This window comes from Babylonia areolata, chromosome 29 (genome assembly GCF_041734735.1).
Source record: "Babylonia areolata isolate BAREFJ2019XMU chromosome 29, ASM4173473v1, whole genome shotgun sequence".
NCBI classification, from domain to species: domain Eukaryota; kingdom Metazoa; phylum Mollusca; class Gastropoda; order Neogastropoda; family Buccinidae; genus Babylonia; species Babylonia areolata.
Window position 1 is genome coordinate 626,100 of NC_134904.1, and position 27,510 is coordinate 653,609.

General features: G+C 42.8%; 1 protein-coding gene across 1 annotated transcript in view; it reads left to right on the forward strand.

Moving 5' to 3' along the window:
- Window positions 1–27,510, forward strand: part of LOC143274681 (NAD(+) hydrolase SARM1-like) — an 82,647-nt gene that overhangs the window by 36,610 nt on the left and 18,527 nt on the right. Inside the window, exons 7-9 of the mRNA XM_076578563.1 lie at window positions 23,397–23,573; window positions 25,045–25,169; window positions 25,515–25,750. Coding sequence (XP_076434678.1) covers window positions 23,397–23,573; window positions 25,045–25,169; window positions 25,515–25,750 — 538 coding nt within the window. The remainder of the gene's footprint in view (window positions 1–23,396; window positions 23,574–25,044; window positions 25,170–25,514; window positions 25,751–27,510) is intronic.

Genomic DNA, 27,510 nt, shown 5'->3' on the forward strand with positions numbered 1-27,510 from the left:
TTTATCACAACAGATTTCTCTGTGTGAAATTTGGGCTGCTCTCCCCAGGGAGAGCGCGTCGCTACACTACAGCACCACCCATTTTTTGGTATTTTTTCCTGTGTGCAGTTTTTTGTTTGTTTGTTTGTTTTTCCTATCAAAGTGGATTTTTCTACAAAATTTTGCCAGGAACGACCCTTTTGTTGCTGTGGGTTCTTTTACGTGCGCTAAGTGCATGCTGCACACGGGACCTCGGTTTATCGTCTCATCTGAATTACTAGCGTCCAGACCACCACTCAGAGTCTAGTGGAGGGGGAGAAAATATTGGCGGCTGAGCTGTGATTCGAACCAGTGCACTCAGATTCTCTCACTTCCTAGGCGGACGCGTTACCTCTAGGCCATCACTCCACTCCAGTGTGCCATTATTCTGCTCCCACGGCTTTTGTGGTTGTCTAAACTGCTGCCTTCTTGACCAGGTATCGCACAGTAACTTCAGATGTACAGCTTGTGGCTTGCTGACCAAAGCTTGCATATCCATTTGAGGTGTACTCACGTAGGTTTGATTGTAAACACCACCGGCTCCGTGGAGTCTTGGAAGTTTTAGAGTCAGTCTGGATTCAGGATTGTTATTATTGTTATTTAATTTTATTTTTTATTATTTTATTTTTTTCATCATCATCATCATCATTGTTATTAATATTATTGTTATTTTATTTTTTTCAAATCTGTTATTTTTATCATCATCATCATTGTTATTATTATTATTATTATTATTATTATTAATATCATCATGATGTTTATCATCATCATGATTATTATTATTTAAAAAAAAAAAATTATCATGATGATGATTATGATGATGATGATGATAATGGTTATTGTTATTGTTATCATTGTTTTTGTTTTTGCTATTATTGTTATTATTGTTATTGTTGTTGTTGTTGTTATTATTATTATTATGTTTCTTACACTGCATTGTCGACCAGACATTGCCAAGTTTGTACAATGTAGACCATTATTGTGCCAAGATTCATTCTGAAATATTTTAGGTGTTTTTTTTTAATTTATGGTTGTGATGAGGCATTGCCAGATTCATACTTTGCTGACCATTATTGGGCCACACTGCTTCTCAAGTCTTTCAGGTTTTTGGTATAATCTGTGGTTGTGATCGCCTGTGGAAGCGTTTACTGAATTCCCTTCAATTTTTCTTGCATTTTGGAGTTCTTGTTTTGTTTGCACATTATTTCCCCCTGGTCTTCTTTGAGTATTTCACGTCATTTTTCTTCAGATGTCTGCTTTTTCTGCGGCGTTGACTGAAGACTTTGGCCCAGTCATTTAGTTGGGCACACACTAACACCTTTCTGGTGCAGACCGACACCTTTCCAGTGGGCAAGGATACCTCCAGATACCTGTTAATGGGTGCCTTTCTAGTGGGCACAGACACCTTTCTAGTGGGCACAGACACCTTTTTAATGAGTAAGGACACCTTTCTAGTGGGTACGGACACCTTTCTAGTGGGCACAGACACCTTTCTAGTGGGTACGGACACCTTTTTAGTGAGTAAGGACACCTTTCTAGTGGGTACAGACACCTTTTTAGTGAGTAAGGACACCTTTCTAGTGGGTACGGACACCTTTCTAGTGGGCACAGACACCTTTCTAGTGGGTACAGACACCTTTTTAGTGAGTAAGGACACCTTTCTAGTGGGTACGGACACCTTTCTAGTGAGTAAGGACACCTTTCTAGTGGGTACAGACACCTTTCTAGTGAGTAAGGACACCTTTCTAGTGAGTAAGGACACCTTTCTAGTGAGTAAGGACACCTTTCTAGTGAGTAAGGACACCTTTCTAGTGGGTACAGACACCTTTTTAGTGAGTAAGGACACCTTTCTAGTGAGTAAGGACACCTTTCTAGTGGATGCTGACAGCTTTCTAGTGGACACAGACACCTTTTTAGTGAGTAAGGACACCTTTCTAGTGGGTACAGACACCTTTTTAGTGAGTAAGGACACCTTTCTAGTGAGTAAGGACACCTTTCTAGTGGATGCTGATAGCTTTCTAGTGGACACAGACACCTTTCTAGTGGGCTGAGACACCTTTCTGATTCGTCATAGGCAGCCGATATCATGGGGTTAAGAGCTTGCCTCTTGAATCCAGTGGAGACTCTTCACTCAGTGGAGGTGGAAAGCAGAGGACTGTCAGTCTGAGAGGCTAATGTTGCCACAAGAAATTGACGTCTGTACTGTTGCCGTCGTGAGTCCTAGAAAGGGGGGAGAGAATGACTCAGGGAGGGGTTGGTGGGGTGATTGGGGTATGGGGGGGGGGGCTGTGAGACAAGTACATGGAGGCCGTAAGAGGTTTCAGATTTCATAATGTGCTGACCTGTCAGCTGTGCAGAGTTAGTTTCAGATTTCATAATGTGCTGACCTGTCAGCTGTGCAGAGTTAGTTTCAGATTTCATAATGTGCTGACCAGGTATTTTAGGGCTATCAGCTGTGCAGAGTTAGTTTCAGATTTCATAATGTGCTGACCTGTCAGCTGTACAGAGTTAGTTTCAGATTTCATATTGTGCTGACCAGGTATTATAGGGTTATCAGCTGTGCAGAGTTAGTTTCAGATTTCATGTGCTGACCTGTCCGCTGTGCAGAGTTAGTTTCAGATTTCATAATGTGCTGACCTGTCAGCTGTGCAGAGTTAGTTTCAGATTTCATATTGTGCTGACCAGGTATTATAGGGCTATCAGCTGTGCAGAGTTAGTTTCAGATTTCATAATGTGCTGACCTGTCCGCTGTGCAGAGTTAGTTTCAGATTTCATATTGTGCTGACCAGGTATTTTAGGGCTATCAGCTGTGCAGAGTTAGTTTCAGATTTCATATTGTGCTGACCAGGTATTATAGGGCTATCAGCTGTGCAGAGTTAGTTTCAGATTTCATATTGTGCTGACCAGGTATTTTAGGGCTATCAGCTGTGCAGAGTTAGTTTCAGATTTCATAATGTGCTGACCTGTCCGCTGTGCAGAGTTAGTTTCAGATTTCATAATGTGCTGACCAGGTATTTCAGGGCTATCAGCTGTGGAGAGTTAGTTTCAGATTTCATGTGCTGACCAGGTATTATAGGGCTATCAGCTGTGCAGAGTTAGTTTCAGATTTCTTAATGTGCTGACCAGGTATTTTAGGGCTATCAGCTGTGCAGTTAGTTTCAGATTTCATATTGTGCTGACCAGGTATTATAGGGCTATCAGCTGTGCAGAGTTAGTTTCAGATTTCATAATGTGCTGACCTGTCAGCTGTGCAGAGTTAGTTTCAGATTTCTTAATGTGCTGACCAGGTATTATAGGGTTATCAGCTGTGCAGAGTTAGTTTCAGATTTCATGTGCTGACCTGTCAGCTGTGCAGAGTTAGTTTCAGATTTCATATTGTGCTGACCAGGTATTTTAGGGCTATCAGCTGTGCAGAGTTAGTTTCAGATTTCATAATGTGCTGACCAGGTATTTTAGGGCTATCAGCTGTGCAGTTAGTTTCAGATTTCATATTGTGCTGACCAGGTATTATAGGGCTATCAGCTGTGCAGAGTTAGTTTCAGATTTCATAATGTGCTGACCTGTCAGCTGTGCAGAGTTAGTTTCAGATTTCATAATGTGCTGACCAGGTATTTCAGGGCTATCAGCTGTGGAGAGTTAGTTTCAGATTTCATGTGCTGACCAGGTATTATAGGGCTATCAGCTGTGCAGAGTTAGTTTCAGATTTCATATGCTGACCAGGTATTATAGCTATCAGCTGTGCAGAGTTACAGTATACAGGACTTGCGCACTTGTTCTCTGTCTGTGCCCTTTCACATCTTCATGGGGGGTGCTATATTTTTTATCATATACATTTTCCATATTGGCCATTTAAATAAATTTTATTAGCAAAAAAAAAAAAAAAAAAAAATCTCTTTCCCTTTCTCCTAGTAGATCATATAATTATTATCCCATCCTCAATTTAAAAACAAAGAAACAAACGACTGAATGAATTAATAAATGAATGAAGGAATGAACAAACAAATGGATAGATAGGTAGATAGATAGATAGATGAATAAAGTAAATAAACAGTTATGCTTTAGATTGTTTGGCTTGGAGCAGACACTACATAATCTGCAGCATTGGTGAATTCTGTATTTTAATAATCATTACATCAGCATTTTCATTGTCTTCATTTTGATCAACTGTTGTTGTTCAGTGTACTTACATTGCAGGAAACAGAACTCCCCTGTTCAGTGTACTTACATTGCAGGAAACAGAACTCCCATTTTACAAAGTGCGACTGAGAAAAAAGAACCTTCCCATTTTATAAACTGAAGTTTGCTGTTTTCAGCCTGATAAAGTTTTTCATTTTATTGTCGAGAAAAAAAGGACCTTCACATTTTATGGAATGAAATCTGCCGTATTCAGCGTAGTCAATTTTTGGTTTGAATAATCTTTGATTGTTCAGCCGTTGACATGATCACAATCAAGACAAAGGAGCACTAACAAGCTCAAAGTTTATACTGAGCTCACAGCGTTGCACCTCAGATTTAACACGACGGCAGATGAACCATGAACCATATTATCGTTTGTATCAAATGACTTATTCATAAACAGTAAGTGAAGAGATGGAACAGATGAATACACAAGGAAGTGAAATAATGCTGCTGTCGAATGATATAAATATATAAATCTTTCTTCCTGTTTCTGAGACAAACAGAGGAAACAAGAAGAGCGTCCATGTTGGGGGTCAAGTTGTTTTGGGGGATGAATTCGGTAGCGAAGTGTAACCATGGAGTCACTGCAGGCAGTCTGTGCTTTCATGGGGCATGCGTGTCCATGTGTGTGTGTATGTGTATTTGTGCGTGTGTGTGTGTGTGTCCTGTGCTGGTGAAGTGTCTCTTTCCTGTGCCTCTCTTGGAAGGAGACACTGGGACCTGTCTTGAAATACCGCTGGGAGAATGTGTGTGTGTGTGTGTGTGTGTGTGTGAGGAGAGGTCTGTATTTTCTCTGTCTCTGTCTCTGTTTTTCTCCCTCTCTTTGTTTCTTTCAGCATTTCTCTGTGTTAATGTCTGTCTTGTCTGTTTCTCAGTCTGTCCATACATCTTTTTCTGTCTGTTTTTCTCCCTCAATTTCTTTTTGCTTCTGTGCGTCTGTCTGTCTGTATTTCTGTATTTGCGTCATTGTCACTGTTGTTTGTTAATGTAAATCAGTTTCTCCATGCATCTTTCTGTGTATCTGTCGCTGTTTTTCTCCTCTTTCTCTGTCTCTGTCGCTGTTTTTCTCCTCTTTCTCTGTCTCTGTCGCTGTTTTTCTCCTCTTTCTGTGTCTCTGTCGCTGTTTTTCTCCTCTTTCTCTGTCTCTGTCTGTATTTCTGTGTATGTCAGTGTCTGTCTCTGTTTTGTCTGGTACTCAGTCTCCTCTCACTCAGAGATACACACACAGTTATGCAATTGCTCAGAGGCATGCACACACACTCAGAAATGCACACACTCACACTCAGAGACGCACACAGTTATGCAATTGCTCAGAGGCATGCACACACACTCAGAAATGCACACACTCACACTCAGAGACGCACACACACACACACACTCAGAGACATTTACACTCAGTCCATCAGAACATGTCGGAGGTGATGAAGCAGACTGCACCAGCATTGACGTCAGTTTGTGTCCAGAAGCAGAAGGGGTTCGCAGTCGTCCATTGCTGTGTTGTCCGTGGACAGGTTCCACTGTCCAAGCTGTCTGTCTCTCTCTGACCCACTGCTTCACTGAGAGAGAGAGAGAGAGAGAGAGAAGTACTAAGTGGTGGACGCTGCAACACCAAAGAGCACTCAGTACAGTTACAGTTGCTAGACTCTGATTGGTTCTGTGACTCATGGAATGACACTGACACTGAAAAAAACCCCCAAAACCAGTGTCAGTGACTGATGGAATGAGTGAAATGGAGTTCCTTGAATGTGCTGTGAAAATGACTGATGTCCTGCACATTGTGGATTCCCATCTCAGGGGCGTCTTGGTGTCTGTGTCGCTTGCACACTGCGTGTTGTTGTAACTGGTGGACGGAGTGTGGGCTGGTTGGTTGGATTGGATAACTCTGAGCGTGTCTGTGTCGCTTGCACGCTGCGTGTTGTTGTAACTGGTGGACGGAGAGTGGGCTGGTTGGTTGGATTGGATAACTCTGAGCGTGTCTGTGTCGCTTGCACGCTGCGTGTTGTTGTAACTGGTGGACGGAGTGTGGGCTGGTTGGTTGGATTGGATAACTCTGAGCGTTTGGGATGAGAGGGTCTGGAGTGTGTTTACCTAACTTACCGAGGATGATTTGACTGTGGCGGAAGTGTGACAGTATGGTGATGCAGAAACAAAAGGGAAATCACTGAAGACTGTGTTTGTTGCTGTTAAATTAATCATTGTCATATTCGACTGAACGGAAAGGGAATTCACTGAAAATTGTGTTTTTGGCTGTTTACTTGGTCATTGTCATATTCATCTTTTAACTGGCTGTCGTTGTTGCTGTGCGTGCTTTCACAAGTACAACAGCTTTAGTGTGCCACAGGTGATTAGAGCTGTAAAGTGCATCCCTTTTTTTGTGTGCTCTGATGTTGGCAAGTGGAGGCTGGAGATTATCACAGCCATTCAGAACATGGAGTCAGTGTTAGTGGAAGTAGTAGTAGTAGTGGTGTAGCAGGAACAAAAAAAGTTGTGAAGCTTTTGCACAGTCCCTTCTTTGTCCTGAAACGTAGTTTGGTATAATTCATGCCATACTTCTCTTTTTATGACTGTTCTTACTCCGCTGTGTAATCTAATAATCAGCTGAAGCACGACTTGTGACATCATTTAGAATTACTGTTGTCATCATCAGTATCAATATGGGAGGCCTTCCTTCTAAACACAAGAAACACAGAAAAGGAAAAAGAAAAACAAGAAGCAATAAAGCTGCCCACGCCAACAACGATCAGCCAGAAAAAACATCTTGTTCTCTGGAAAATGTGCGCCCAGATTCGAGGGTTTGGAGCTCAAGTCTAGAAAAGAGTCATTGCCTTGATGTCTCTGTGTCCACATTGGATTTGAACCGTTATATCTGCGAGAGAAGGGTGGACTGCCTCGGCCAAGAAGATGGACATTTTTCTCAGCAAGACTGTGGAAGTGACGGAAGAATGATAGCTGAGAATGGAATGGATGCAGAAGGTCAGAGACAGGAGGAATTGGGCATCAAAAAGACAGATGATTCACTGGATGAACGCACATGTTCCTCTCTTGGTGCACAGAAAATGCCTTCTCTTGGTCGACAGACAGGCCATTTTCTTGGGGAAAGAACAGACCATTCATTTGACGAAGAGACTGACCAGTCTCTTGGTGAAAGGATAGACATTGTTCTTGGTGGGAAATCAGATTGTTCTTTTGATGGAAGGACAGACCGCTCTCTGACTGACGTAACCGATGACAGTCATGATGAAGGAGCTGATGGTTTGATTGGAGCAAGGGGTGAAGTCTTTGGTGAGAGAAGCACCGACTGTTCCTTTGACAGACAGACGGATGATTCCCACAGTGGAAAGCACAACACGTTTCACCAGGCAAGCCTCCCCTGCTTCCCAGACAAACCCACCCAGTGTTCACACAACAAAGAGCACAAACCGTTCCAGGAAGCACACTTTGACGTTTCCCATGACCAGAGCGTCCCTGAGGAAAGCACCCACGGTTTTGTCCATCAAAGAATGCACGGTGTTGTGAGTGAAAAAGGAAGCGGGGAATTCCACAACGAAACCAGAAGTGATGATTTTCTGGATGCAAGCCATGAGCAGATGGCCAGGGTCACCAACAGGGCAGAGATGCAGATGTGGGCGGAGAGGGTGGGGCGATACTTTCGTGAAAGCGCTGCACAAGTTCCGGAAAAGCTGGGAGGACGACATGACAGGAAGCAGAATGAGGTAAAGTCTGGCTGCGTGATGACTGTTTTGGTCAGTATGATGAAGATAGTGATAATGATATTGATACTTACATAGCACCTATCCTCTGTCAGAGACCAAGCTCTAAGCGCTTTACAAACGTGGGAGTCATTCGCACAACAGGCTGCCTGACAGCTGCCATCGGGTACTCATCGTTCGTTTTCTGCATCGGGTGGGTGGAGGAATGTGGGGGCTGGGGGTGGGAGGCAGAAAGAGAAACCATAGAGACAGATAGTGGGGAGGCAGGATGCACACATACACTTCCACACTTCCGCATACACACACACACACACACACACACACACATATACAAACACATACATACGACGTCCTTTATAAAGATCTGAACACTGCCTGGAAAACATTAAAAAGTTTACAAACTGCAGGCGAGAATGCCACACGCAAATATCAGTTGAATACATCCTTATGGATTTCACATCTGGCAATAAATGAAATCACCAGGATTGGACGGCATTACAAACGAAATGGTCAAAACAAGTCTTCCAATAACTATCCATATCATTCAAAAAATGTTTAACATTATTTTCACTCAAGGTACATATCCAGAATGTTGGAAAAATGGTTTAAACATTCCATTGTATAAAAATGGGAACCCGGGAGATCCAAATAATTATAGGGGAATAACCTTAACCAATACCCTGGGAAAAGTATTCTGCACAATATTAAATAATCGAATAACTGAGTACCCAGAACAAGGTGAACGCCTAACAAAGGAACAAATTGGATTTTGGAAACACTACAGAACAACTGATCAAATCTTCATTCAAAGAAAGATCATTAATGAAGTAATAAAAGTAAAAAATGGTAGATTATACGGTTGTTTTGTGGATTTTGAAAAAGCCTTTGATAATGTTTGGCACGATGCCCTGTTCCTAAAGTTGAAAAGAATGGACATAACTGGAAAATTCTATGATATAATTAAATACATGTATGGTAATTCCAAAATTCAAATAAATTCATACGAAGGTCTCAGCACAGAAATAACTGTACAGAAGGGTGTACAACAGGGCAATACACTAAACCCAACTTTATTTAAAATTTTCATATATGATATTGTAAAATCTATGGAAAGTAACAATTCTCCAAAATTCAGTGCTGTTTCACCCAGCATTGTACCATGTTTACTTTGTGCTGATGATCTGGTTATTCTGTCTTTAACAAGAAAAAGATTGCAACAAAAATTACATAATTTGAACACATATTGCCATAGTTGAGGATTAAAAATTAATAGAGAATAAACGAAAGTGGTAATCTTTACAAGATCTGACCTAAAAGTACCAATATATTTTTACTGTGGAGAAGATATAATACAAACAGCAAAAGAATATAAATATTTAGGATGTTATATTCCACAAAAATGGAAGTCTGATAAGAGCACAGGAACACCTAACTAAACAAGCAAACAAAGCATTGCATACTTTACGAAGAACATTCAAAAATATCAACATCAATCCAGGTACCATATCTAAGCTATATGATACTTTGATAATGCCGACATCGATTTATGGGGCGGAGGTATGGTTACCTTACCAAGTCAAACCGGATGATTCTTTCGATTTAGCACATCTTTTTGACGACTGCTTATCGAATAAGTTTTCACATGAAAAATTACACGTTAAATTCTGTAAGCAAATACTTGGAGTACACAAAAAAGCTATGGTGCTTCCTGTGTTTGGTGAACTGGGCAGATTCCCAATAAGTTTAAAGATAATGTGCCAAATTATTACATATTGGATTCACATAATTCAATTACCAGAAACTTCTCTCATCAACAAAATATATAAGTCCATGTACCAACAAGAAAATACAACTTCCCTGTGGTTGATATTTGTTAGAAAGATACTCGAAATTATAGGCCTTGATCACATTTGGAAAAACCAATTCACATTCAGTGTACATAGACTGAAATACGTCGTATATACAAAATTAGAAAATGAATATATCAAATACTGGAAAGATAAAAGAGAAAAAAACATTAAAGCTAAAATTTTACAATATGATTGTAGCAGAGTACAAAACTGAAACCTATCTTTTAAACATATCAGATAAAAAACACAGACAAGCTTTAACGAAACTCAAGAATAAGCTCTCATGACCTAAAGATTGAGAAAGGTAGATATTTAAATATTCCACAAGAAGACAGATTGTGCAACAAGTGTAACATCCTGGAAGACGAAATCCATCTTCTTGATCATTGTATTAAATATAAAACTTTAAGGCAACAATTTTTAAAAGATATTCAAAAATTGAATAACACAGGAAATATTCCCAGTCAGGTGATGCTGACAGATGATGAATATATACAAACAAGGGAAGAAGACAAAAATGACTGCAGGATTCTTCAAAGACAAAAAACTAAAGTTTATAACAACCTTTTTGGTGGTAGCTGCAACCTCTTTGTACAGTGGGACACAACGTTTCGGACCATAGGCCCGTTGTCAAGTGATGAGAAGAGGACAGTTTATCACTTGGCAAAGGATAGTCTGTGTTGGTGCGACACCTGTTTTGTTGTTGTTGTTGTTGACTGATGTAAAACTGATACAGTTTGTCACTTGGCAAAGGATAGTCTGTGTGGGTGCGACACCTGTTTGGTTGTTGTTGTTGTTGACTGATGTAAAACTGATACAGTTTATCACTTGGCAAAGGATAGTCTGTGTTGGTGCGACACCTGTTTTGTTGTTGTTGTTGTTGACTGATGTAAAACTGATACAGTTTATCACTTGGCAAAGGATAGTCTGTGTGGGTGCGACACCTGTTTGGTTGTTGTTGTTGTTGACTGATGTAAAACTGATACAGTTTGTTGATGACAGTTTGTCACTTGGCAAAGGATAGTCTGTGTGGGTGCGACACCTGTTTGGTTGTTGTTGTCGTTGACCGATGTAAAACTGATACGGTTTGAAGAGGACAGTTTATCACTTGGCAAAGGATAGTCTGTGTTGGTGCGATACCTGTTTGGTTGTTGTTGTTGTTGTCGTTGACCGATGTAAAACTGCTACGGTTTGAAGAGGACAGTTTATCACTTGGCAAAGGATAGTCTGTGTTGGTGCGACACCTGTTTGGTTGTTGTTGTTGTTGTTGTTGTCGTTGGCTGTTGTAAAACTGCTACAGTTTGAAGAGGACAGTTTATCACTTGGCAAAGGATAGTCTGTGTTGGTGCGATACCTGTTTAGTTGTTGTTGTTGTTGTTGTTGACTGATGTAAAACTGCTACAGTTTGAAGAGGACAGTTTATCACTTGGCAAAGGATAGTCTGTGTTGGTGCGATACCTGTTTAGTTGTTGTTGTTGTTGTTGTTGACTGATGTAAAACTGATACAGTTTGAAGAGGACAGTTTATCACTTGGCAAAGGATAGTCTGTGTTGGTGCGACGCCTGTTTTGTTGTTGATGTTGTTGTTGTTGATGTTGTTGTTGTTGATGTTGTTGTTGACTGATGGTGGGGTGGGGACAGGAATTTGAAAGGCTTGTGATGGAACACAACATGACAGTGGTCTGGGGTGGGGAGTGACCTTACAGTTAAAGTTCTTCCCTTCTCTCTCTCTCTCTGTCTCTGTCTCTCTCTCTTTCTCTCTCTCACACACACAAACACATGCATACACACACGGAAGCATGGGCACACACATGCATAGACACACACATCTTTTTTTGTTTTACTTTTTGTCTAATATCAGTTACGTGATTTGACATTAGATTAAGCACACATGTACTCACACACACACACACACACACACACACACACACAAACACACACACACACACATACACACACACATATATATATATATATATATATATATATATATATATATTCAACACAAACACAGTGGCATGAACACATGGACACACACACTTATGCATGCATACACACACATGTGCGTGCACATACCCACACACAAATACACACACACACACACACTTACATGTATGCATGCATACGCTTTGAAATATTTGAAAGTGGAATATTAAAGTAATGTAATATCATTTGACATCTATGTGAGTGCAAAGCATGACACTCTTCCACCCCATGCACCCCCATTCTCTGCATACTCATTTACACACACACACACCACACACACACACCTACACACACACACCTACACACACATCTACACACATACACACACACACCTACACACACACACACACACACACACACACACACACACACACACACACCTACACACACACACACCTACACACACACACACACCTACACACACACACCCCTACACACACACCTACACACACACACACACACACACACACACACCTACGCACACAAACACACAAACACACACACACACACACACACACACACACACACACACACACTGTACACCCGCAACAACCATGCACTTGTCGACACGTTGGCCTCTTCCTGTCTACTCCACACAACTCTGACACATTATCGTTCACCCACAAGGCTTTTCCGCCCGTCCCAAATCAACCCTTCACATTTTTTTTTTACCCATGAACGAATTCCAAAAGTTATTCACAGTACATAGCAATCTTTCAGTGATTCATAAGATAAAACCTTAAAACAGATCATGAGTAACCCCCCCGCCCCCAATGTCATGAGCTGGACAATTGATGATCGTACAGAGACTTGGGTTTCTTTTGATGTGTTTCTTTTGATGATTATACAGAGACTTTATTTGTTGCTCTAAGTCCGTGATGATGTCGCGTCACGCCTAGATCCCACTCAGCTGATGATGTCACGTCACGCCTAGATCCCACACAGCTGATGATGTCGCGTCACGCCTAGATCCCACACAGCTGATGATGTCGCGTCATGCCTAGATCCCACTCAGCTCATGATGTCGCGTCATGCCTAGATCCCACGCAGCTGATGATGTCGCGTCATGCCTAGATCCCACTCAGCTGATGATGTCGCGTCACGCCTAGATCCCACACAGCTGATGATGTCACGTCACGCCTAGATCCCACACAGCTGATGATGTCGCGTCACGCCTAGATCCCACGCAGCTGATGATGTCGCGTCACGCCTAGATCCCACACAGCTGATGATGTCGCGTCACGCCTAGATCCCACTCAGCTGATGATGTCGCGTCACGCCTAGATCCCACTCAGCTGATGATGTCGCGTCATGCCTAGATCCCACTCAGCTGATGATGTCGCGTCATGCCTAGAGCCCACGCAGCTGACAGCGTCATCAGTCCGCATCATTGCTGAATGGTCGTCATCGACAGAAATATCAGGGGCAGTCACTCTTAGTGCAGGGGGGCGGCAGAATGATAGATGGTCCCTTGACACGTTTCCTGCTTTGTGTGGGTCTGTGCTGATTGGCGATGATGAATCGGCCGTGATGTACGCTGACAGAGAAGACAGTAAATTATTTTATTTCTGATCCATGGCTTCTTGGTTCCTTGTTGTCTGCGTTGCACGTTGGGGGAGGGGGGGGGGGGTGATTCATTGTTAGAGCTTGTGCTCTGTCTTTTGTGTTTGAAGTCCTGTTCTGTTTGTTTGTGTTTTTCTTTTTCACAGAGGCATGACTGAAATGCTGGCAAACATGCCAAAAACGAAAAAAGAAAGAAAAAAAAGGTCACCTGTGCTTTCATACCAGGTCTTTGACTTAAGTTTGTGGGAACATGCATACATGCATGCATATGTGCTTGCGCTTTGGTTAACATGACATGAACAGTTCTTACATACATATATAGATGTATACACAAGATGATACATGCGGGGTCAAACTGGTATGTTCTCTCATATGTGTACCAGTAAGGTGCATATACAGTACACATGTGTGCATATGCACACACATTTGATGCGGTCACATGAGCATGGATGCATAGTTTATATCTTATACAACAGTGGGAAGGATACCTAAAGCTCATTTCACTTGATGAAAACTGATTTTTTATTCATCCGTTTGGGTTCTCATCGAAATTTTTGGAATCTTGAATGCACATGCACACGCACGTGCGTGCACTCACTCACACACACACACACACACACACACACACACACACACACACTCACACCTTGCAGCACACACATGCATGCACGCGCACAGACACACATACACACACACACACACACACACACACACACACACAGACACACACAAACACACACAAACACAAACACACACCGTGAAGGAGGGAAGGGAAGAGAGGGGTTGGCTTGTGTGTGTGTGTGTGTGTGAGAGAGAGAGAGAGAGAGAGAGAGAGAGAGAGAGAGAGAGAGAGAGATGGGGTTGGGGGGAGATGTGTGTGTGTGTGTGTGTGTGTGTGTGAGAGAGAGAGAGAGAGAGAGAGATGGGGTGGGGGGGAGATGTGTGTGAGAGAGAGAGAGAGAGAGAGAGAGAGAGAGAGAGAGATGGGGTGGGGGGGAGATGTGTGTGTGTGTGTGTGTGAGAGAGAGAGAGAGAGAGAGATGGGGTGGGGGGGAGATGTGTGTGTGTGTGTGTGTGAGAGAGAGAGAGAGAGAGAGAGAGAGAGAGAGAGAGAGAGAGAGAGAGAGGGAGAGAGGGGGTGGGGGGGAGATGTGTGTGTGTGTGTGTGTGAGAGAGAGAGAGAGAGAGAGAGAGAGATGGGGTGGGGGGGAGATGTGTGTGTGTGTGTGTGTGTGAGAGAGAGAGAGAGATGGGGTGGGGGGGAGATGTGTGTGTGTGTGTGTGTGTGAGTGTGTGTGTGTGTGAGAGAGAGAGAGAGAGAGAGGGAGAGATGGGGTGGGGGGGGAGATGTGTGTGTGTGTGTGTGTGAGAGAGAGAGAGAGAGAGAGATGGGGTGGGGGGGAGATGTGTGTGTGTGTGTGTGTGAGAGAGAGAGAGAGAGAGAGAGAGAGAGGGAGAGATGGGGTGGGGGGGAGATGTGTGTGTGTGTGTGTGTGTGTGTGTGAGAGAGAGAGAGAGAGAGAGAGAGGGAGAGATGGGGTGGGGGGGAGATGTGTGTGTGTGTGTGAGAGAGAGAGAGAGAGAGAGAGAGAGAGAGGGAGAGATGGGGTGGGGGGAGATGTGTGTGTGTGTGTGTGTGTGAGAGAGAGAGAGAGAGAGAGGGAGAGATGGGGTGGGGGGGAGATGTGTGTGTGTGTGTGAGAGAGAGAGAGAGAGAGAGAGAGAGAGGGAGAGATGGGGTGGGGGGGGAGATGTGTGTGTGTGTGTGTGTGAGAGAGAGAGAGAGATGGGGTGGGGGGGAGATGTGTGTGTGTGTGTGAGAGAGAGAGAGAGAGAGAGAGAGATGGGGTGGGGGGGAGATGTGTGTGTGTGTGTGAGAGAGAGAGAGAGAGAGAGAGAGAGATGGGGTGGGGGGGAGATGTGTGTGTGTGTGTGAGAGAGAGAGAGAGAGAGAGAGAGAGATGGGGTGGGGGGGAGATGTGTGTGTGTGTGAGAGAGAGAGAGAGAGAGAGAGAGATGGGGTGGGGGGGAGATGTGTGTGTGTGTGAGAGAGAGAGAGAGAGAGAGAGAGAGATGGGGTGGGGGGGGAGATGTGTGAGTGTGTGTGTGTGAGAGAGATGGGGTGGGGGGAGATGTGTGTGAGTGTTTTTTTGTGTGTGTGTGTGTGTGAGTGTGAGTATTTTTGTGTGTGTGTGAGTGTGAGTATTTTTGTGTGTGTGTGAGAAGAGAGAGAAGAGGGGAGGGGGGAGATGTGTGTGTGTGTGTGTGAGTATTTGTGTGTGTGAGAGAGAGAGAGAGTGAGAGAGAGAGAGAGAGAGAGAGAGAGAGAGAGTGGTGAGAGAAGATGGAAAGCCAGCGAGTGACAAATCCTTCAGACAGTTTTGTGTTATTGTGGAGCCTGTATGGATTAGCCCCCACACATTGATGCGCCTCCATGAAGTTGGAGCTAAAAGTGATGTCGTTTGTCGAAGGTTTTCTGCACAGTGTGTGGTTGTTTGTGTCATCATGTGCGTGCATAGATTTGTTCTGGAGGTGATAGTAAACTGGGGTTGGGCAGGGTCAGGAAGAAAAATGTGTAAATGCACATGTGCACACGTTCTTGCATTAGCAGTAAGAAAAATGTGTGAATGCAAATGTGCATACGTTCTTGCATTAGCAGTAAGAAAAATATGTGAATGCACATGTGCACACGTTCTTGCATTAGCAGTAAGAAAAATGTGTAAATGCACATGTGCACATGTTCTTGCTTTAGCAGTAAGAAAAATGTGTGAATGTACATCTGTACATGTTCTTGCTTTAGCAGTAAGACAAATGTGTAAATGTGCATGTGTACACGTTCATATTTTAGCAGTAAGAAAAATGTGACTGGCCATGTGAACGCGTTCATGCTTTAACCCATTTACGTCCACTGTGGCCACAGACGAACACCAGGAAGCGTTGCTCTGTGAAATATGTGAATGCGAGAGGGTTAACAGTAAGAAAAATGTGTAAATGCACAAGTTTACATGCTCATGCTTTGACTGCAGGAAAAAAAGTGTAAATGCACATGTCACACATTGATGGTTTTGACAGTCTCACTTGACGTCCTCATTTAGTGGTGGACCTGTCACCAGCTGCCACAAGCCGACCTTTTAAAGCTGGTTTTCTTCCTGGCATGACAGCAGGATGATTATAATTGTTGGGGGCAGGGGCGGGTTTGTTTGGAAACAGCAGTGACAGGTTGGAATGGGAGGACTGCTCTGTCTGATGTTGTCGCTGTGCTGCTGCTCTTGTTCATAAATGATGCGTATGCAGGCATACTGACTCACACACACACACACTCTCTCTCTGTCTCCCTCAATCTCTTTCTCTCTCTCTCTCTCACACATACACACACATATCAGATAACTAATGATTATGACCCACCAACCCCCGCCACACCACACACGCACATGCGTGCGCGCGCGCTCGCGCACACACACACACACAAACACACAAACACACACACACACACACAAACACACTCAGTGTAACCAAATAGGAGGCCAGCAATGACGACAGCAAGAAACAAGTCTCTTCAAAGGTGTCAGAGAGTGGGGCAACCTTACGACAGCGGAACAGTTTTATGAACCCCTGCCCTGCCCCCCCGACCCCCCAACCCCCTCCTCACCCCACCCCTCATCCATAACCCTGAATCAGCTGTTACCATGAGCCAACCCCTAGGGCCATGGACACGCTGAGCTGAACGTCTTAGTGCTGGGAGATTTAAGCTCTGTAGCCTTCCCTTATACCCCCGCTAAATATAAACACCAACTTCCTGGCCCAGGAAGTATTTTTGGTTTGGGGGGTTCTGGGGGGTTGAGGGGGGTTGGGGGTGGGCATGGAAAGAGGGGAGGGAGAATCATTGGTCATGTTCAGCGTTGGGGGTGGGGGTGGGGGCATGGAAAGAGGGGAGGGGGAATCATTGTCATGCTCAGCGTTGAGTGAAGTGAAGACAGAGGACAGGACATGCTGATAAAAAAAAAGTCACTGCTGTCAGCCGTCTTGTTTCACGGAGAAAGAGCGTGCATGAAGGAAGAGTTGGGAGAAGTCGGAGGTGTGACTTGTTGTGTTTGCACTTTGTGATCTTCTTCTTCTTCTGTGTTCATGGGCTGCAACTCCCACATTCACTCGTATGTACACGAGCGGGCTTTTACGTGTATGACCGTTTTTACCCCCCCATGTAGGCAGCCATACTCTGTTTTCGGGGGTGTGCATGCTGGGTATGTTCTTGTTTCCATAACCCGCCGAACGCTGACATGGATTACAGGATCTTTAACGTGCGTATTTGATCTTCTGCGTGCACATGCATGTGAAGGAGGTTCAGGCACTAGCAGGTCTGCACAGAAGTTGACCTGGAAGATCGGAAAAATCTCCACCCTTTACCCACCGGGTGCTGTTACCGAGATTTGAACCTGGGACCCTCAGATTGAAAGTCCAACGCTTTAACCATTTGGCTGTTGCGCCCGTCTGCTGTTTGTGATGATAACCAAAGCTTTTTTCTGAGTGCCGAAGGTCTTGCAGTGTTGATCTTTTCCAGGTTGAGGGGAAAAAAATCTGCATAGAGAGAGAAAGTTTCAGTTACGGTTGAGTGCAGGAAGTTAGCAGTGTTGAGCATTTTCAGGTTGAGAGAAAAGAGATTTTGATCTGCTTAGAGAGAAACTAAATTTTTTTTAAAGAAAAAAAAAAAGAAGAAAGAGGGAGAGAGAGAGAAAGGAAAAGAGCACTGTTAATGAAATCTGACAGAACAGAGTGTGCTGCCCACATGTTGGCACAATTCATCAAACAAAGACAATGACAAACTGATTTAGCACTGTTAATGAAATCTGACAGAACAGAGTGTGCTGCACACATGTTGGCACAATTCATCAAACAAAGACAATGACAAACTGATTTAGCACTGTTAATGAAATCTGACAGAACAGGGTGTGCTGCCCACATGTTGGCACAGTTCATCAAACAATGACAAAGACAGTGACAAACTGATTTAGCAGTGTTAATGAAATCTGACAGAACAGAGTTTGCTGCACACATGTTGGCACAATTCATCAAACAATGACAATGACAAACTGATTTAGCACTGTTAATGAAATCTGACAGAACAGAGTGTGCTGCACACATGTTGGCACAGTTCATCAAACAATGACAATGACAAACTGATTTAGCACTGTTTATTGAAATCTGACAGAACAGGGTGTGCTGCACACATGTTGGCACAATTCATCAAACAATGACAATGACAATGACAAACTGATTTAGCACTGTTAATGAAATCTGACAGAACAGGGTGTGCTGCACACATGTTGGCACAATTCATCAAACAATGACAATGACAATGACAAACTGATTTAGCACTGTTAATGAAATCTGACAGAACAGAGTGTGCTGGCCACATGTTGGCACAATTCATCAAACAATGACAATGACAAACTGATTTAGCACTGTTAATGAAATCTGACAGAACAGGGTGTGCTGCACACATGTTGGCACAATTCATCAAACAATGACAAAGACAGTGACAAACTGATTTAGCAGTGTTAATGAAATCTGACAGAACAGGGTGTGCTGCACACATGTTGGCACAATTCATCAAACAATGACAATGACAATGACAAACTGATTTAGCAGTGTTAATGAAATCTGACAGAACAGGGTGTGCTGCACACATGTTGGCACAATTCATCAAACAATGACAATGACAAACTGATTTAGCACTGTTAATGAAATCTGACAGAACAGGGTGTGCTGCCCACATGTTGGCACAATTCATCAAACAATGACAATGACAATGACAAACTGATTTAGCACTGTTAATGAAATCTGACAGAACAGGGTGTGCTGCACACATGTTGGCACAATTCATCAAACAATGACAATGACAAACTGATTTAGCACTGTTAATGAAATCTGACAGAACAGGGTGTGCTGCCCACATGTTGGCACAATTCATCAAACAATGACAATGACAATGACAAACTGATTTAGCAGTGTTAATGAAATCTGACAGAACAGAGTGTGCTGCACACATGTTGGCACAGTTCATCAAACAATGACAAAGACAATGACAAACTGATTTAGCAGTGTTAATGAAATCTGACAGAACAGGGTGTGCTGCCCACATGTTGGCACAATTCATCAAACAATGACAATGACAATGACAAACTGATTTAGCACTGTTAATGAAATCTGACAGAACAGAGTGTGCTGCCCACATGTTGGCACAATTCATCAAACAATGACAATGACAAACTGATTTAGCAGTGTTAATGAAATCTGACAGAACAGGGTGTGCTGCACACATGTTGGCACAATTCATCAAACAATGACAATGACAAACTGATTTAGCAGTGTTAATGAAATCTGACAGAACAGAGTGTGCTGCACACATGTTGGCACAATTCATCAAACAATGACAAAGACAGTGACAAACTGATTTAGCACTGTTAATGAAATCTGACAGAACAGGGTGTGCTGCACACATGTTGGCACAATTCATCAAACAATGACAATGACAATGACAAACTGATTTAGCACTGTTAATGAAATCTGACAGAACAGAGTGTGCTGCACACATGTTGGCACAATTCATCAAACAATGACAATGACAATGACAAACTGATTTAGCACTGTTAATGAAATCTGACAGAACAGAGTGTGCTGCACACATGTTGGCACAATTCATCAAACAATGACAATGACAATGACAAACTGATTTAGCAGTGTTAATGAAATCTGACAGAACAGAGTGTGCTGCACACATGTTGGCACAATTCATCAAACAATGACAATGACAATGACAAACTGATTTAGCAGTGTTAATGAAATCTGACAGAACAGGGTGTGCTGCACACATGTTGGCACAATTCATCAAACAATGACAAAGACAAACTGATTTAGCACTGTTAATGAAATCTGACAGAACAGAGTGTGCTGCACACATGTTGGCACAATTCATCAAACAAAGACAATGACAAACTGATTTAGCACTGTTAATGAAATCTGACAGAACAGGGTGTGCTGCCCACATGTTGGCACAGTTCATCAAACAATGACAAAGACAATGACAAACTGATTTTTCATGAATCAGGCCACATGCCTGTAATTCATGGGGAGATAACAACAAACATAAAATGCACAATTGGTCAAACGATAGACTGAGAGAGAGACATATATCAAGTTCGAAATAGGAAAAGAAATGAAGTTGGAAAAGTTTGTGTTACCATCTGAGGAAGGACTCAGACTGTAAAGAAGTGTGGGGAAAACCAGTGTTGTTCTTCGTTCAGAGAGTGGGACAAGTGTGAAGGAAAAGTGCCACCATGAAAATGTGTCCTGGTAAATCAGAGAGTGGGACAAGTGTGAAGGAAAAGTGCCACCATGAAAATGTGTCCTGGTAAATCAGAGAGTGGGACAAGTGTGAAGGAAAAGTGCCACCATGAAAATGTATCCTGGTAAATCAGAGAGTGGGACAAGTGTGAAGGAAAAGTGCCACCATGAAAATGTATCCTCGTAAATCAGAGGTGAGAGAAAGCTTTGATGTCTGTGTTGTTTGTTGACTTTTTTTTTCTTTTGTCATTTCTTTTTGTTTTTTGTTTTTTGTTCTGTGGCTTAGTTTTCTGATTGATAAACAGCTTTTTTGAATTTCATTTATTCATTTATTTATTTTTTTGCTAACCAACTAACATCAGTTAATTCAACAAGTTAATGATTGTATTAGCAATTGTATTGGGTGTTGGTTGCTCTCATTTTTGTGCACGCACACAGACACAAACACACACACACACACACACACACACACACACACACACACACACACACACTTATGCCTGGATTTCTTCCACAAAACAAAGTGCACTTACATGTTGTTAAAACTCATCAAGCCAGGCCTTATAAAATCATACAGGGGTTGCTGTGACAGCTGGCTTGGACAAACATTCAACTTGCATGATCACTGTAGAAATGATGACCAGTTTCTGGACAGAAACAAATGCAGCACAGATCAACACACACACACACTCACTCACACACACACACACACACACACACACACACACACACACACACACACACACACACACAGTGACACACACACACAGCGTGTGTGTACACATTCACACTGAAAGAGGCACAAGAATGCATACAGATGCATGAATATCTGCATGCACACATTTACACACATCAGCACCATAGACAACACACACACCACACACACACACACACACACACACACACACAGAGACCAGATCCAAACAGCTTATTGCTAATCCTTCTTCCAAGGCCCGAGACAGTTTGGCATTTCATCAAGTCACATTTCGAAACAGCGTTGTGCCTCTTGCGTAATTGTGGTTGCACTTGTGGCAAAATGAAAGGGATAGAGGGAGAAAGAGAGAGAAAAAACCCAAACCAACAAAAACAAATAAAAAAGAAGCCAACATACAGTGAGTGCCAGTGTTGATGGTTGAGAGCTGCGTATTACATCTGTCTGCTTCTCTGGTTCATGGTTCGTGTGTGTGCCACCAAATACCTGGATGAATTACGTTAACAACGTCAGGTTTCTCTGTGAGACTTTGCTATTATTTATGTGTGAGGTGCGAGTGTAGTGTCTTAAAAAATAAAAATTAAAAAAAAAGGAAGGAAGGAAAAGTTTTTTTTTTTTCATGCTGTTTGTTGATGCATTGATTGATCACTGATTGAAGTGACTCCCTGTGACAGTGTGTTGTCAGTTGTTATTGTGTGTGTGTGTGTGTGTGTGTGTGTGTGTGTTTCCCCATTGTTCAAGGGCTGCAACTCCTGTTTACTCTTGTTCACAAGTGGGTTTTTCTTTCTGGGGCCATTTTTACCCTGTCGTTTAAGCGCGCGCACACACACACACACACACACATGTACACACATGTACACACACACACACATACACTCACACACATGCACACACACAAACATGCACAAACACACACACACACACACACACACACACACACACATACACGCACACAGTTAACACACACAGTTCACAAAGACACACAGAATTCACACACAGAGAGAATTAACACACACACACACACACACACACACTCGTCACCCAGACACACACACACACATAATTGATACACACAATTCAAGCAGACACAGACAGACAGACAGACACAAGCACACCCACACACACACACACACCCACCCACACACACACCCACACACACACACACACACACACACACACACACACACACACACACACACCCCAGTAAGGAAAAGAATGTAAGTTTCAAGAGTGGACTCATTCTTTATCATTAAGGTCTGCATAATTACTTCATAGATAAAAGAAACATAATTACTTCATAGATAAAAGAAACATAATTACTTTATAGATAAAAGAAACATAATTACTTCATAGATAAAAGAAACATAATGAAACATAATTACTTCATAGATAAAAGAAACATAATTACTTCATAGATAAAAGAAACATAATTACTTCATAGATAAAAGAAAATTGATGTATTAACTTATTGCTTTTTGTTGCTGTTTATTTCACTTAAAGTTAATATTTTAAAACATTGGCTCTGTGCCTAGGTTGGATATATCCAGATGTTCTGCATGCTTTTGATGCCTCTGTGAAACAGAAACAGAAACATCATCATTGCCTTCTGTCCCCCCTGCTGGATGTTCTGCATGCTTTTGATGCCTCTGTGAAACAGAAACATCATCATTGCCTTCTGTCCCCCCTGCTGGATGTTCTGCATGCTTTTGATGCCTCTGTGAAACAAAAACATCATCATTGCCTTCTGTCCCCCCTGCCGGATGTTCTGCATGCTTTTGATGCCTCTATGAAACAAAAACATCATCATTGCCTTCTGTCCCCCCTGCTGGATGTTCTGCATGCTTTTGATGCCTCTGTGAAACAGAAACATCATCATTGCCTTCTGTCCCCCCTGCTGGATGTTCTGCATGCTTTTGATGCCTCTGTGAAACAGAAACATCATCATTGCCTTCTGTCCCCCCTGCCAGATGTTCTGCATGCTTTTGGCACTTCCTTGAAACAGAAATGTCAGTCATTCCTGATTGTCCCACCTCAACAGATATTCCACGAGATTGACGCAGTGGAGCCGCTGAAGAAGATCGCCAGCAGCACCAATACGGTGGCCTCCAAGCTGGCGGCGGAGGCCCTGAAGGTGATTGGAGAGAAGATCCCCCACAAGCTGTCACAGCAGGTGCCCCTCTGGACTGTGGAGGACGTGGCTTACTGGGTGTCGCAGGTACGTCTTTGGATTTAAAAAAATATTTTTTTATATAGTGGCATGATTGTTCATCAATTTCAAGTTGAAAAACCACCGAGGCCACCATGTGTTTAATCTGTATTGTCCGTGTGTTCTGTGTGGCTTATTCAGGATTAAAGAGGCTATGCCAGTCTTGAATAAACGCTAATTTGTGTTTGTACATTTCTTCTGTCATTGCTGATGTGTGCACATGTCAGATGATCGGTATAAGGACAAGCCTGGCGCTTCCATTTTTGAGGAAGTGTCTGGGTTTGTTCCAATGTGCCATTTATTTGCATGTGTGCTAGTTGAATGGGTAGCACAAGCAGCATTGACTTGAAGTTGTGTACCTTGCGAATGAAGAGAGTTACCACTCTTTACTATTTTGTCAATCTTTTTTTGTGGATAATTATCTTTATTTGTGAATTACATTGTACAAAGAATGGAAACACATAATCACAATGGAGAATAGAAAAATAAGGACATTTGCTTATTGGGTTGAGAATGTCAACTTGGATATTGTCGTAGACATTGTACATTATTAGTATTCGTTTTGAATGGATCTTTTTCTAAGCATTTAAGCAAAAACATGAGCAAGCATACACACACACACACACTCAAAAACCAAAATCAACAACAACAATAACATACAGATTACAGATAGGTCACAGAATAATTCATTCAGCATGAGCAATGTAAATCTTCAGTACATAATAATGTATGCAAAAGCAACAGTGTTGGCAGCAGGACATATTCACACATTCCAGAATCCGTAAATGGCTCAGTTTAGAATGCCAAATTGTACCAAGCAAGAATAAACAAAATTAGAATAGTGTTTTAGTATGAGAACAGTTGTAGCAGGTCCACAGGGGAAATAATCATGGTGTGGGTCAACTCGTACCTGGAGTAGACTGAATCACCGGCAAGTTAAGTTAAATGTTATCTTTTCACAAACAATGTAGGGGTTGTGTTCTTTTCACGTTATGTTAGCAAAGCAAAGTGTCCATAACTCTATGCCGATGCTAGATATAATGTCTGTTATATGTTCTAAAACTGCACTGTTACACATGATGAAAATGTGTCCACCTTGACCAAATTGATTAAAAGAAGAAGAAGAAAGAAGAAAGAATGAACTGAGAACCAACAGGTAGTCCGTCCTGAAATGACCTCAGCATGGTCAGCTGGGCTGAAAGCAGCATCATTTTGTTTTACTGATTGGCTACAACAGCCGAGTGGTGATGTGTGTTGTGGCCATCAGAGAATCCAGTGTCAGGAAGAAGTGATGTGTGTTGTGGCCATCAGAGAATCCAGTGTCAGGAAGAAGTGATGTGTGTTGTGGCCATCAGAGAATCCAGTGTCAGGAAGAAGTGATGTGTGTTGTGGCCATCAGAGAATCCAGTGTCAGGAAGAAGTGATGTGTGTTGTGGCCATCAGAGAATCCAGTGTCAGGAAGAAGTGATGTGTGTTGCAGATTGGTTTCCCGGAGTATGTGGAGGCTTTCAAAGGGTCGCAGGTGGATGGTGACCTGTTGCTGATCCTGACCAATGAGGATCTGTCTGACGGTCTGGGAATGACCTCATGTATCCTTCGGAGGAGGTCAGTGTGTGTGTGTGTGTGTGTTGTGTGTGTGTGGGGGGTGGGGATGGGGTGATTCTGACCAATGAGGATCTGTCTGACGGTCTGGGAATGACCTCCTGTATCCTCAGAAGGAGGTCAGTGTGTGTGTTGGGGGCTGGGGGCGGTGGGGGGAGGGTGTTGTACTTATGTGTGTTTGTTGTGTGTATCTATGTTGTTTGTGTGTGTGGTGTCTGTCTGTCTGTGCATGTGAGTCGTCAAGGAAGATAAAACCAAATAAACAAACAAACAAAAAAACACCACCCTTTTCATCCACCGCCCCTCCCACCCCCCACCCCACACACCCTTCCCTTCCCTTCATCACAGGTTCATGCGGGAGCTGAAGTCACTGAAGATCACGGCAGACTACTCGGCCAGCGACCCAACGGGGCTGGACAAGTGGCTGATGGGGCTGTGCCCGGAGCTGTCGCAGTACACCTACCACATGCTGCGGCAGGGCGTGGACACCTACATCCTCAAGACCCTCACCGACCAGGAGCTGAGGGAGGAGTGTGGCATCGCCAACAGCATCCACCGCCGCAAGATCCTGCACAACTTGGCGGGTGAGTGGGAGGGGGAGAGGGGAGGTGGAGGAGGGGGAAGGGGAGGTGGAAAGTACTGTCAAACCATTACAAATGTTCAACCGCCGCAAGATCATGTGAATTTGGCAGATGAGGGGAAGGGAGGGGGGTGATCTTCTGTTGTTGTGTTTTCCTTGCGTTATGACGGCCCCCTTAGAGGGTAAAGAGTTAAGGGCTGAAACACGTGACTGAGGGGGGGGGGGCAGGGGGGGGGGGGCTTCTTTGCTAAAGACCTCGTTTTGTCCAGCACCCCTGAAAACAGAATACAGCTGCCTACATGGCAGGGTACAAACAGTCATGCATGTAAAAGCCCACTTGCCATCCTTGAGGCACCATAGGGCAAATAAGACCGGAGATTAGAAAAGAGAGATAAACCACTTGCAGAAATTGCTGAAGCCAGGCAGCCTGCGCCGCGACACGCATTCATTATTCATGAGCTGCCTTTGCCCCGCCCAAACGAAAGGAAAGCGTCAGTCGAACGCAGTCTCCTGAGTGATTTTATAATTTGGATTACACCTTTTTTCCCTTTTCTGTTTGCTTCATCCCACGCAGATGTCAAACTCAATTTTGTTGTGAATAATATTCCTAAATATTTATATGTATTGGTTACTTTTATTTCCCTATCACCACAGCACCATTTTTCAAGAGTCGAAAGATGACCTCCACTGATTGCGGAAACTATAATACTGGTCTTATCGAGATTCACTGTTTGTTGTAAGATAAGAATAACTTTATTATCTCCACCCGGAGAAATTTGGTCAGGTGCATTATCACAACATAGACAAGTAAACAACATGGGGACCATAACTGTAAAAGCCAACAACAGCCCCAACAAATATTACGAAGATACCAATGTAAAAAATATCACATACATCATTTCATACATACATCCACACACTGCAGGTAATAACTAGTATTCTTAATGTAAAAACAGAAAGAATTAAGAAACATTATTTGAATATAATTATAAACATAGCCTACTATACTGCACATTGATTATAATAGACAGATAAGATAAGAATAAAGATGAATTGCGGAAAACCACAACCAGATAATCAGCACACACCCGCACCGCACACACCCCCCCCCCACCCCACCCTACACACGCAGATAACTTGATCAAACAAGAGTAATAAACATATGTTCTCAAATAAAAGCATTTCACATATTCGCTTTTAAAAATATTGCAATTAATTATTACATCGTAATTATTAAACAGAAATATATTTAGAATATGGACGTTAGCATTAGACATATTCCATTGTACATTCATCCTGCATATTGCACATTATTCTTCCTACATATTGCACATTCATTATCACCAACTGTCACGTTTTAAGCTCAGTAAACACACACACACACACACACACACACACACACACACACACACAAACACACACACACCACAACTAGAACAAGGTACAGCCTATCATGCACGGACTTTCACACGTCTCACATGAGAGTGCGCGCGCGCACACACACACACAGAGTTCTCAAGAATTTAAAAGGTGGATTGAACGTGGAATAAAAGTCTTCAGAGCTCTGGATTTCAACTTAAAAGTTCTGTAGCGTCGTCCTGATGGCAATAGCTCATAATACTTTGCTAAAATATGGGTGTCGTCAGTTGCTATCTGCCTGCTTTTTTTAACCACTCGACTTTCATACAGCTCTTGCATACTAGCTTGTTTCACTCCCACAATTTTACTGCATACACTCATGACATCGTTCAAAACACGCTTACT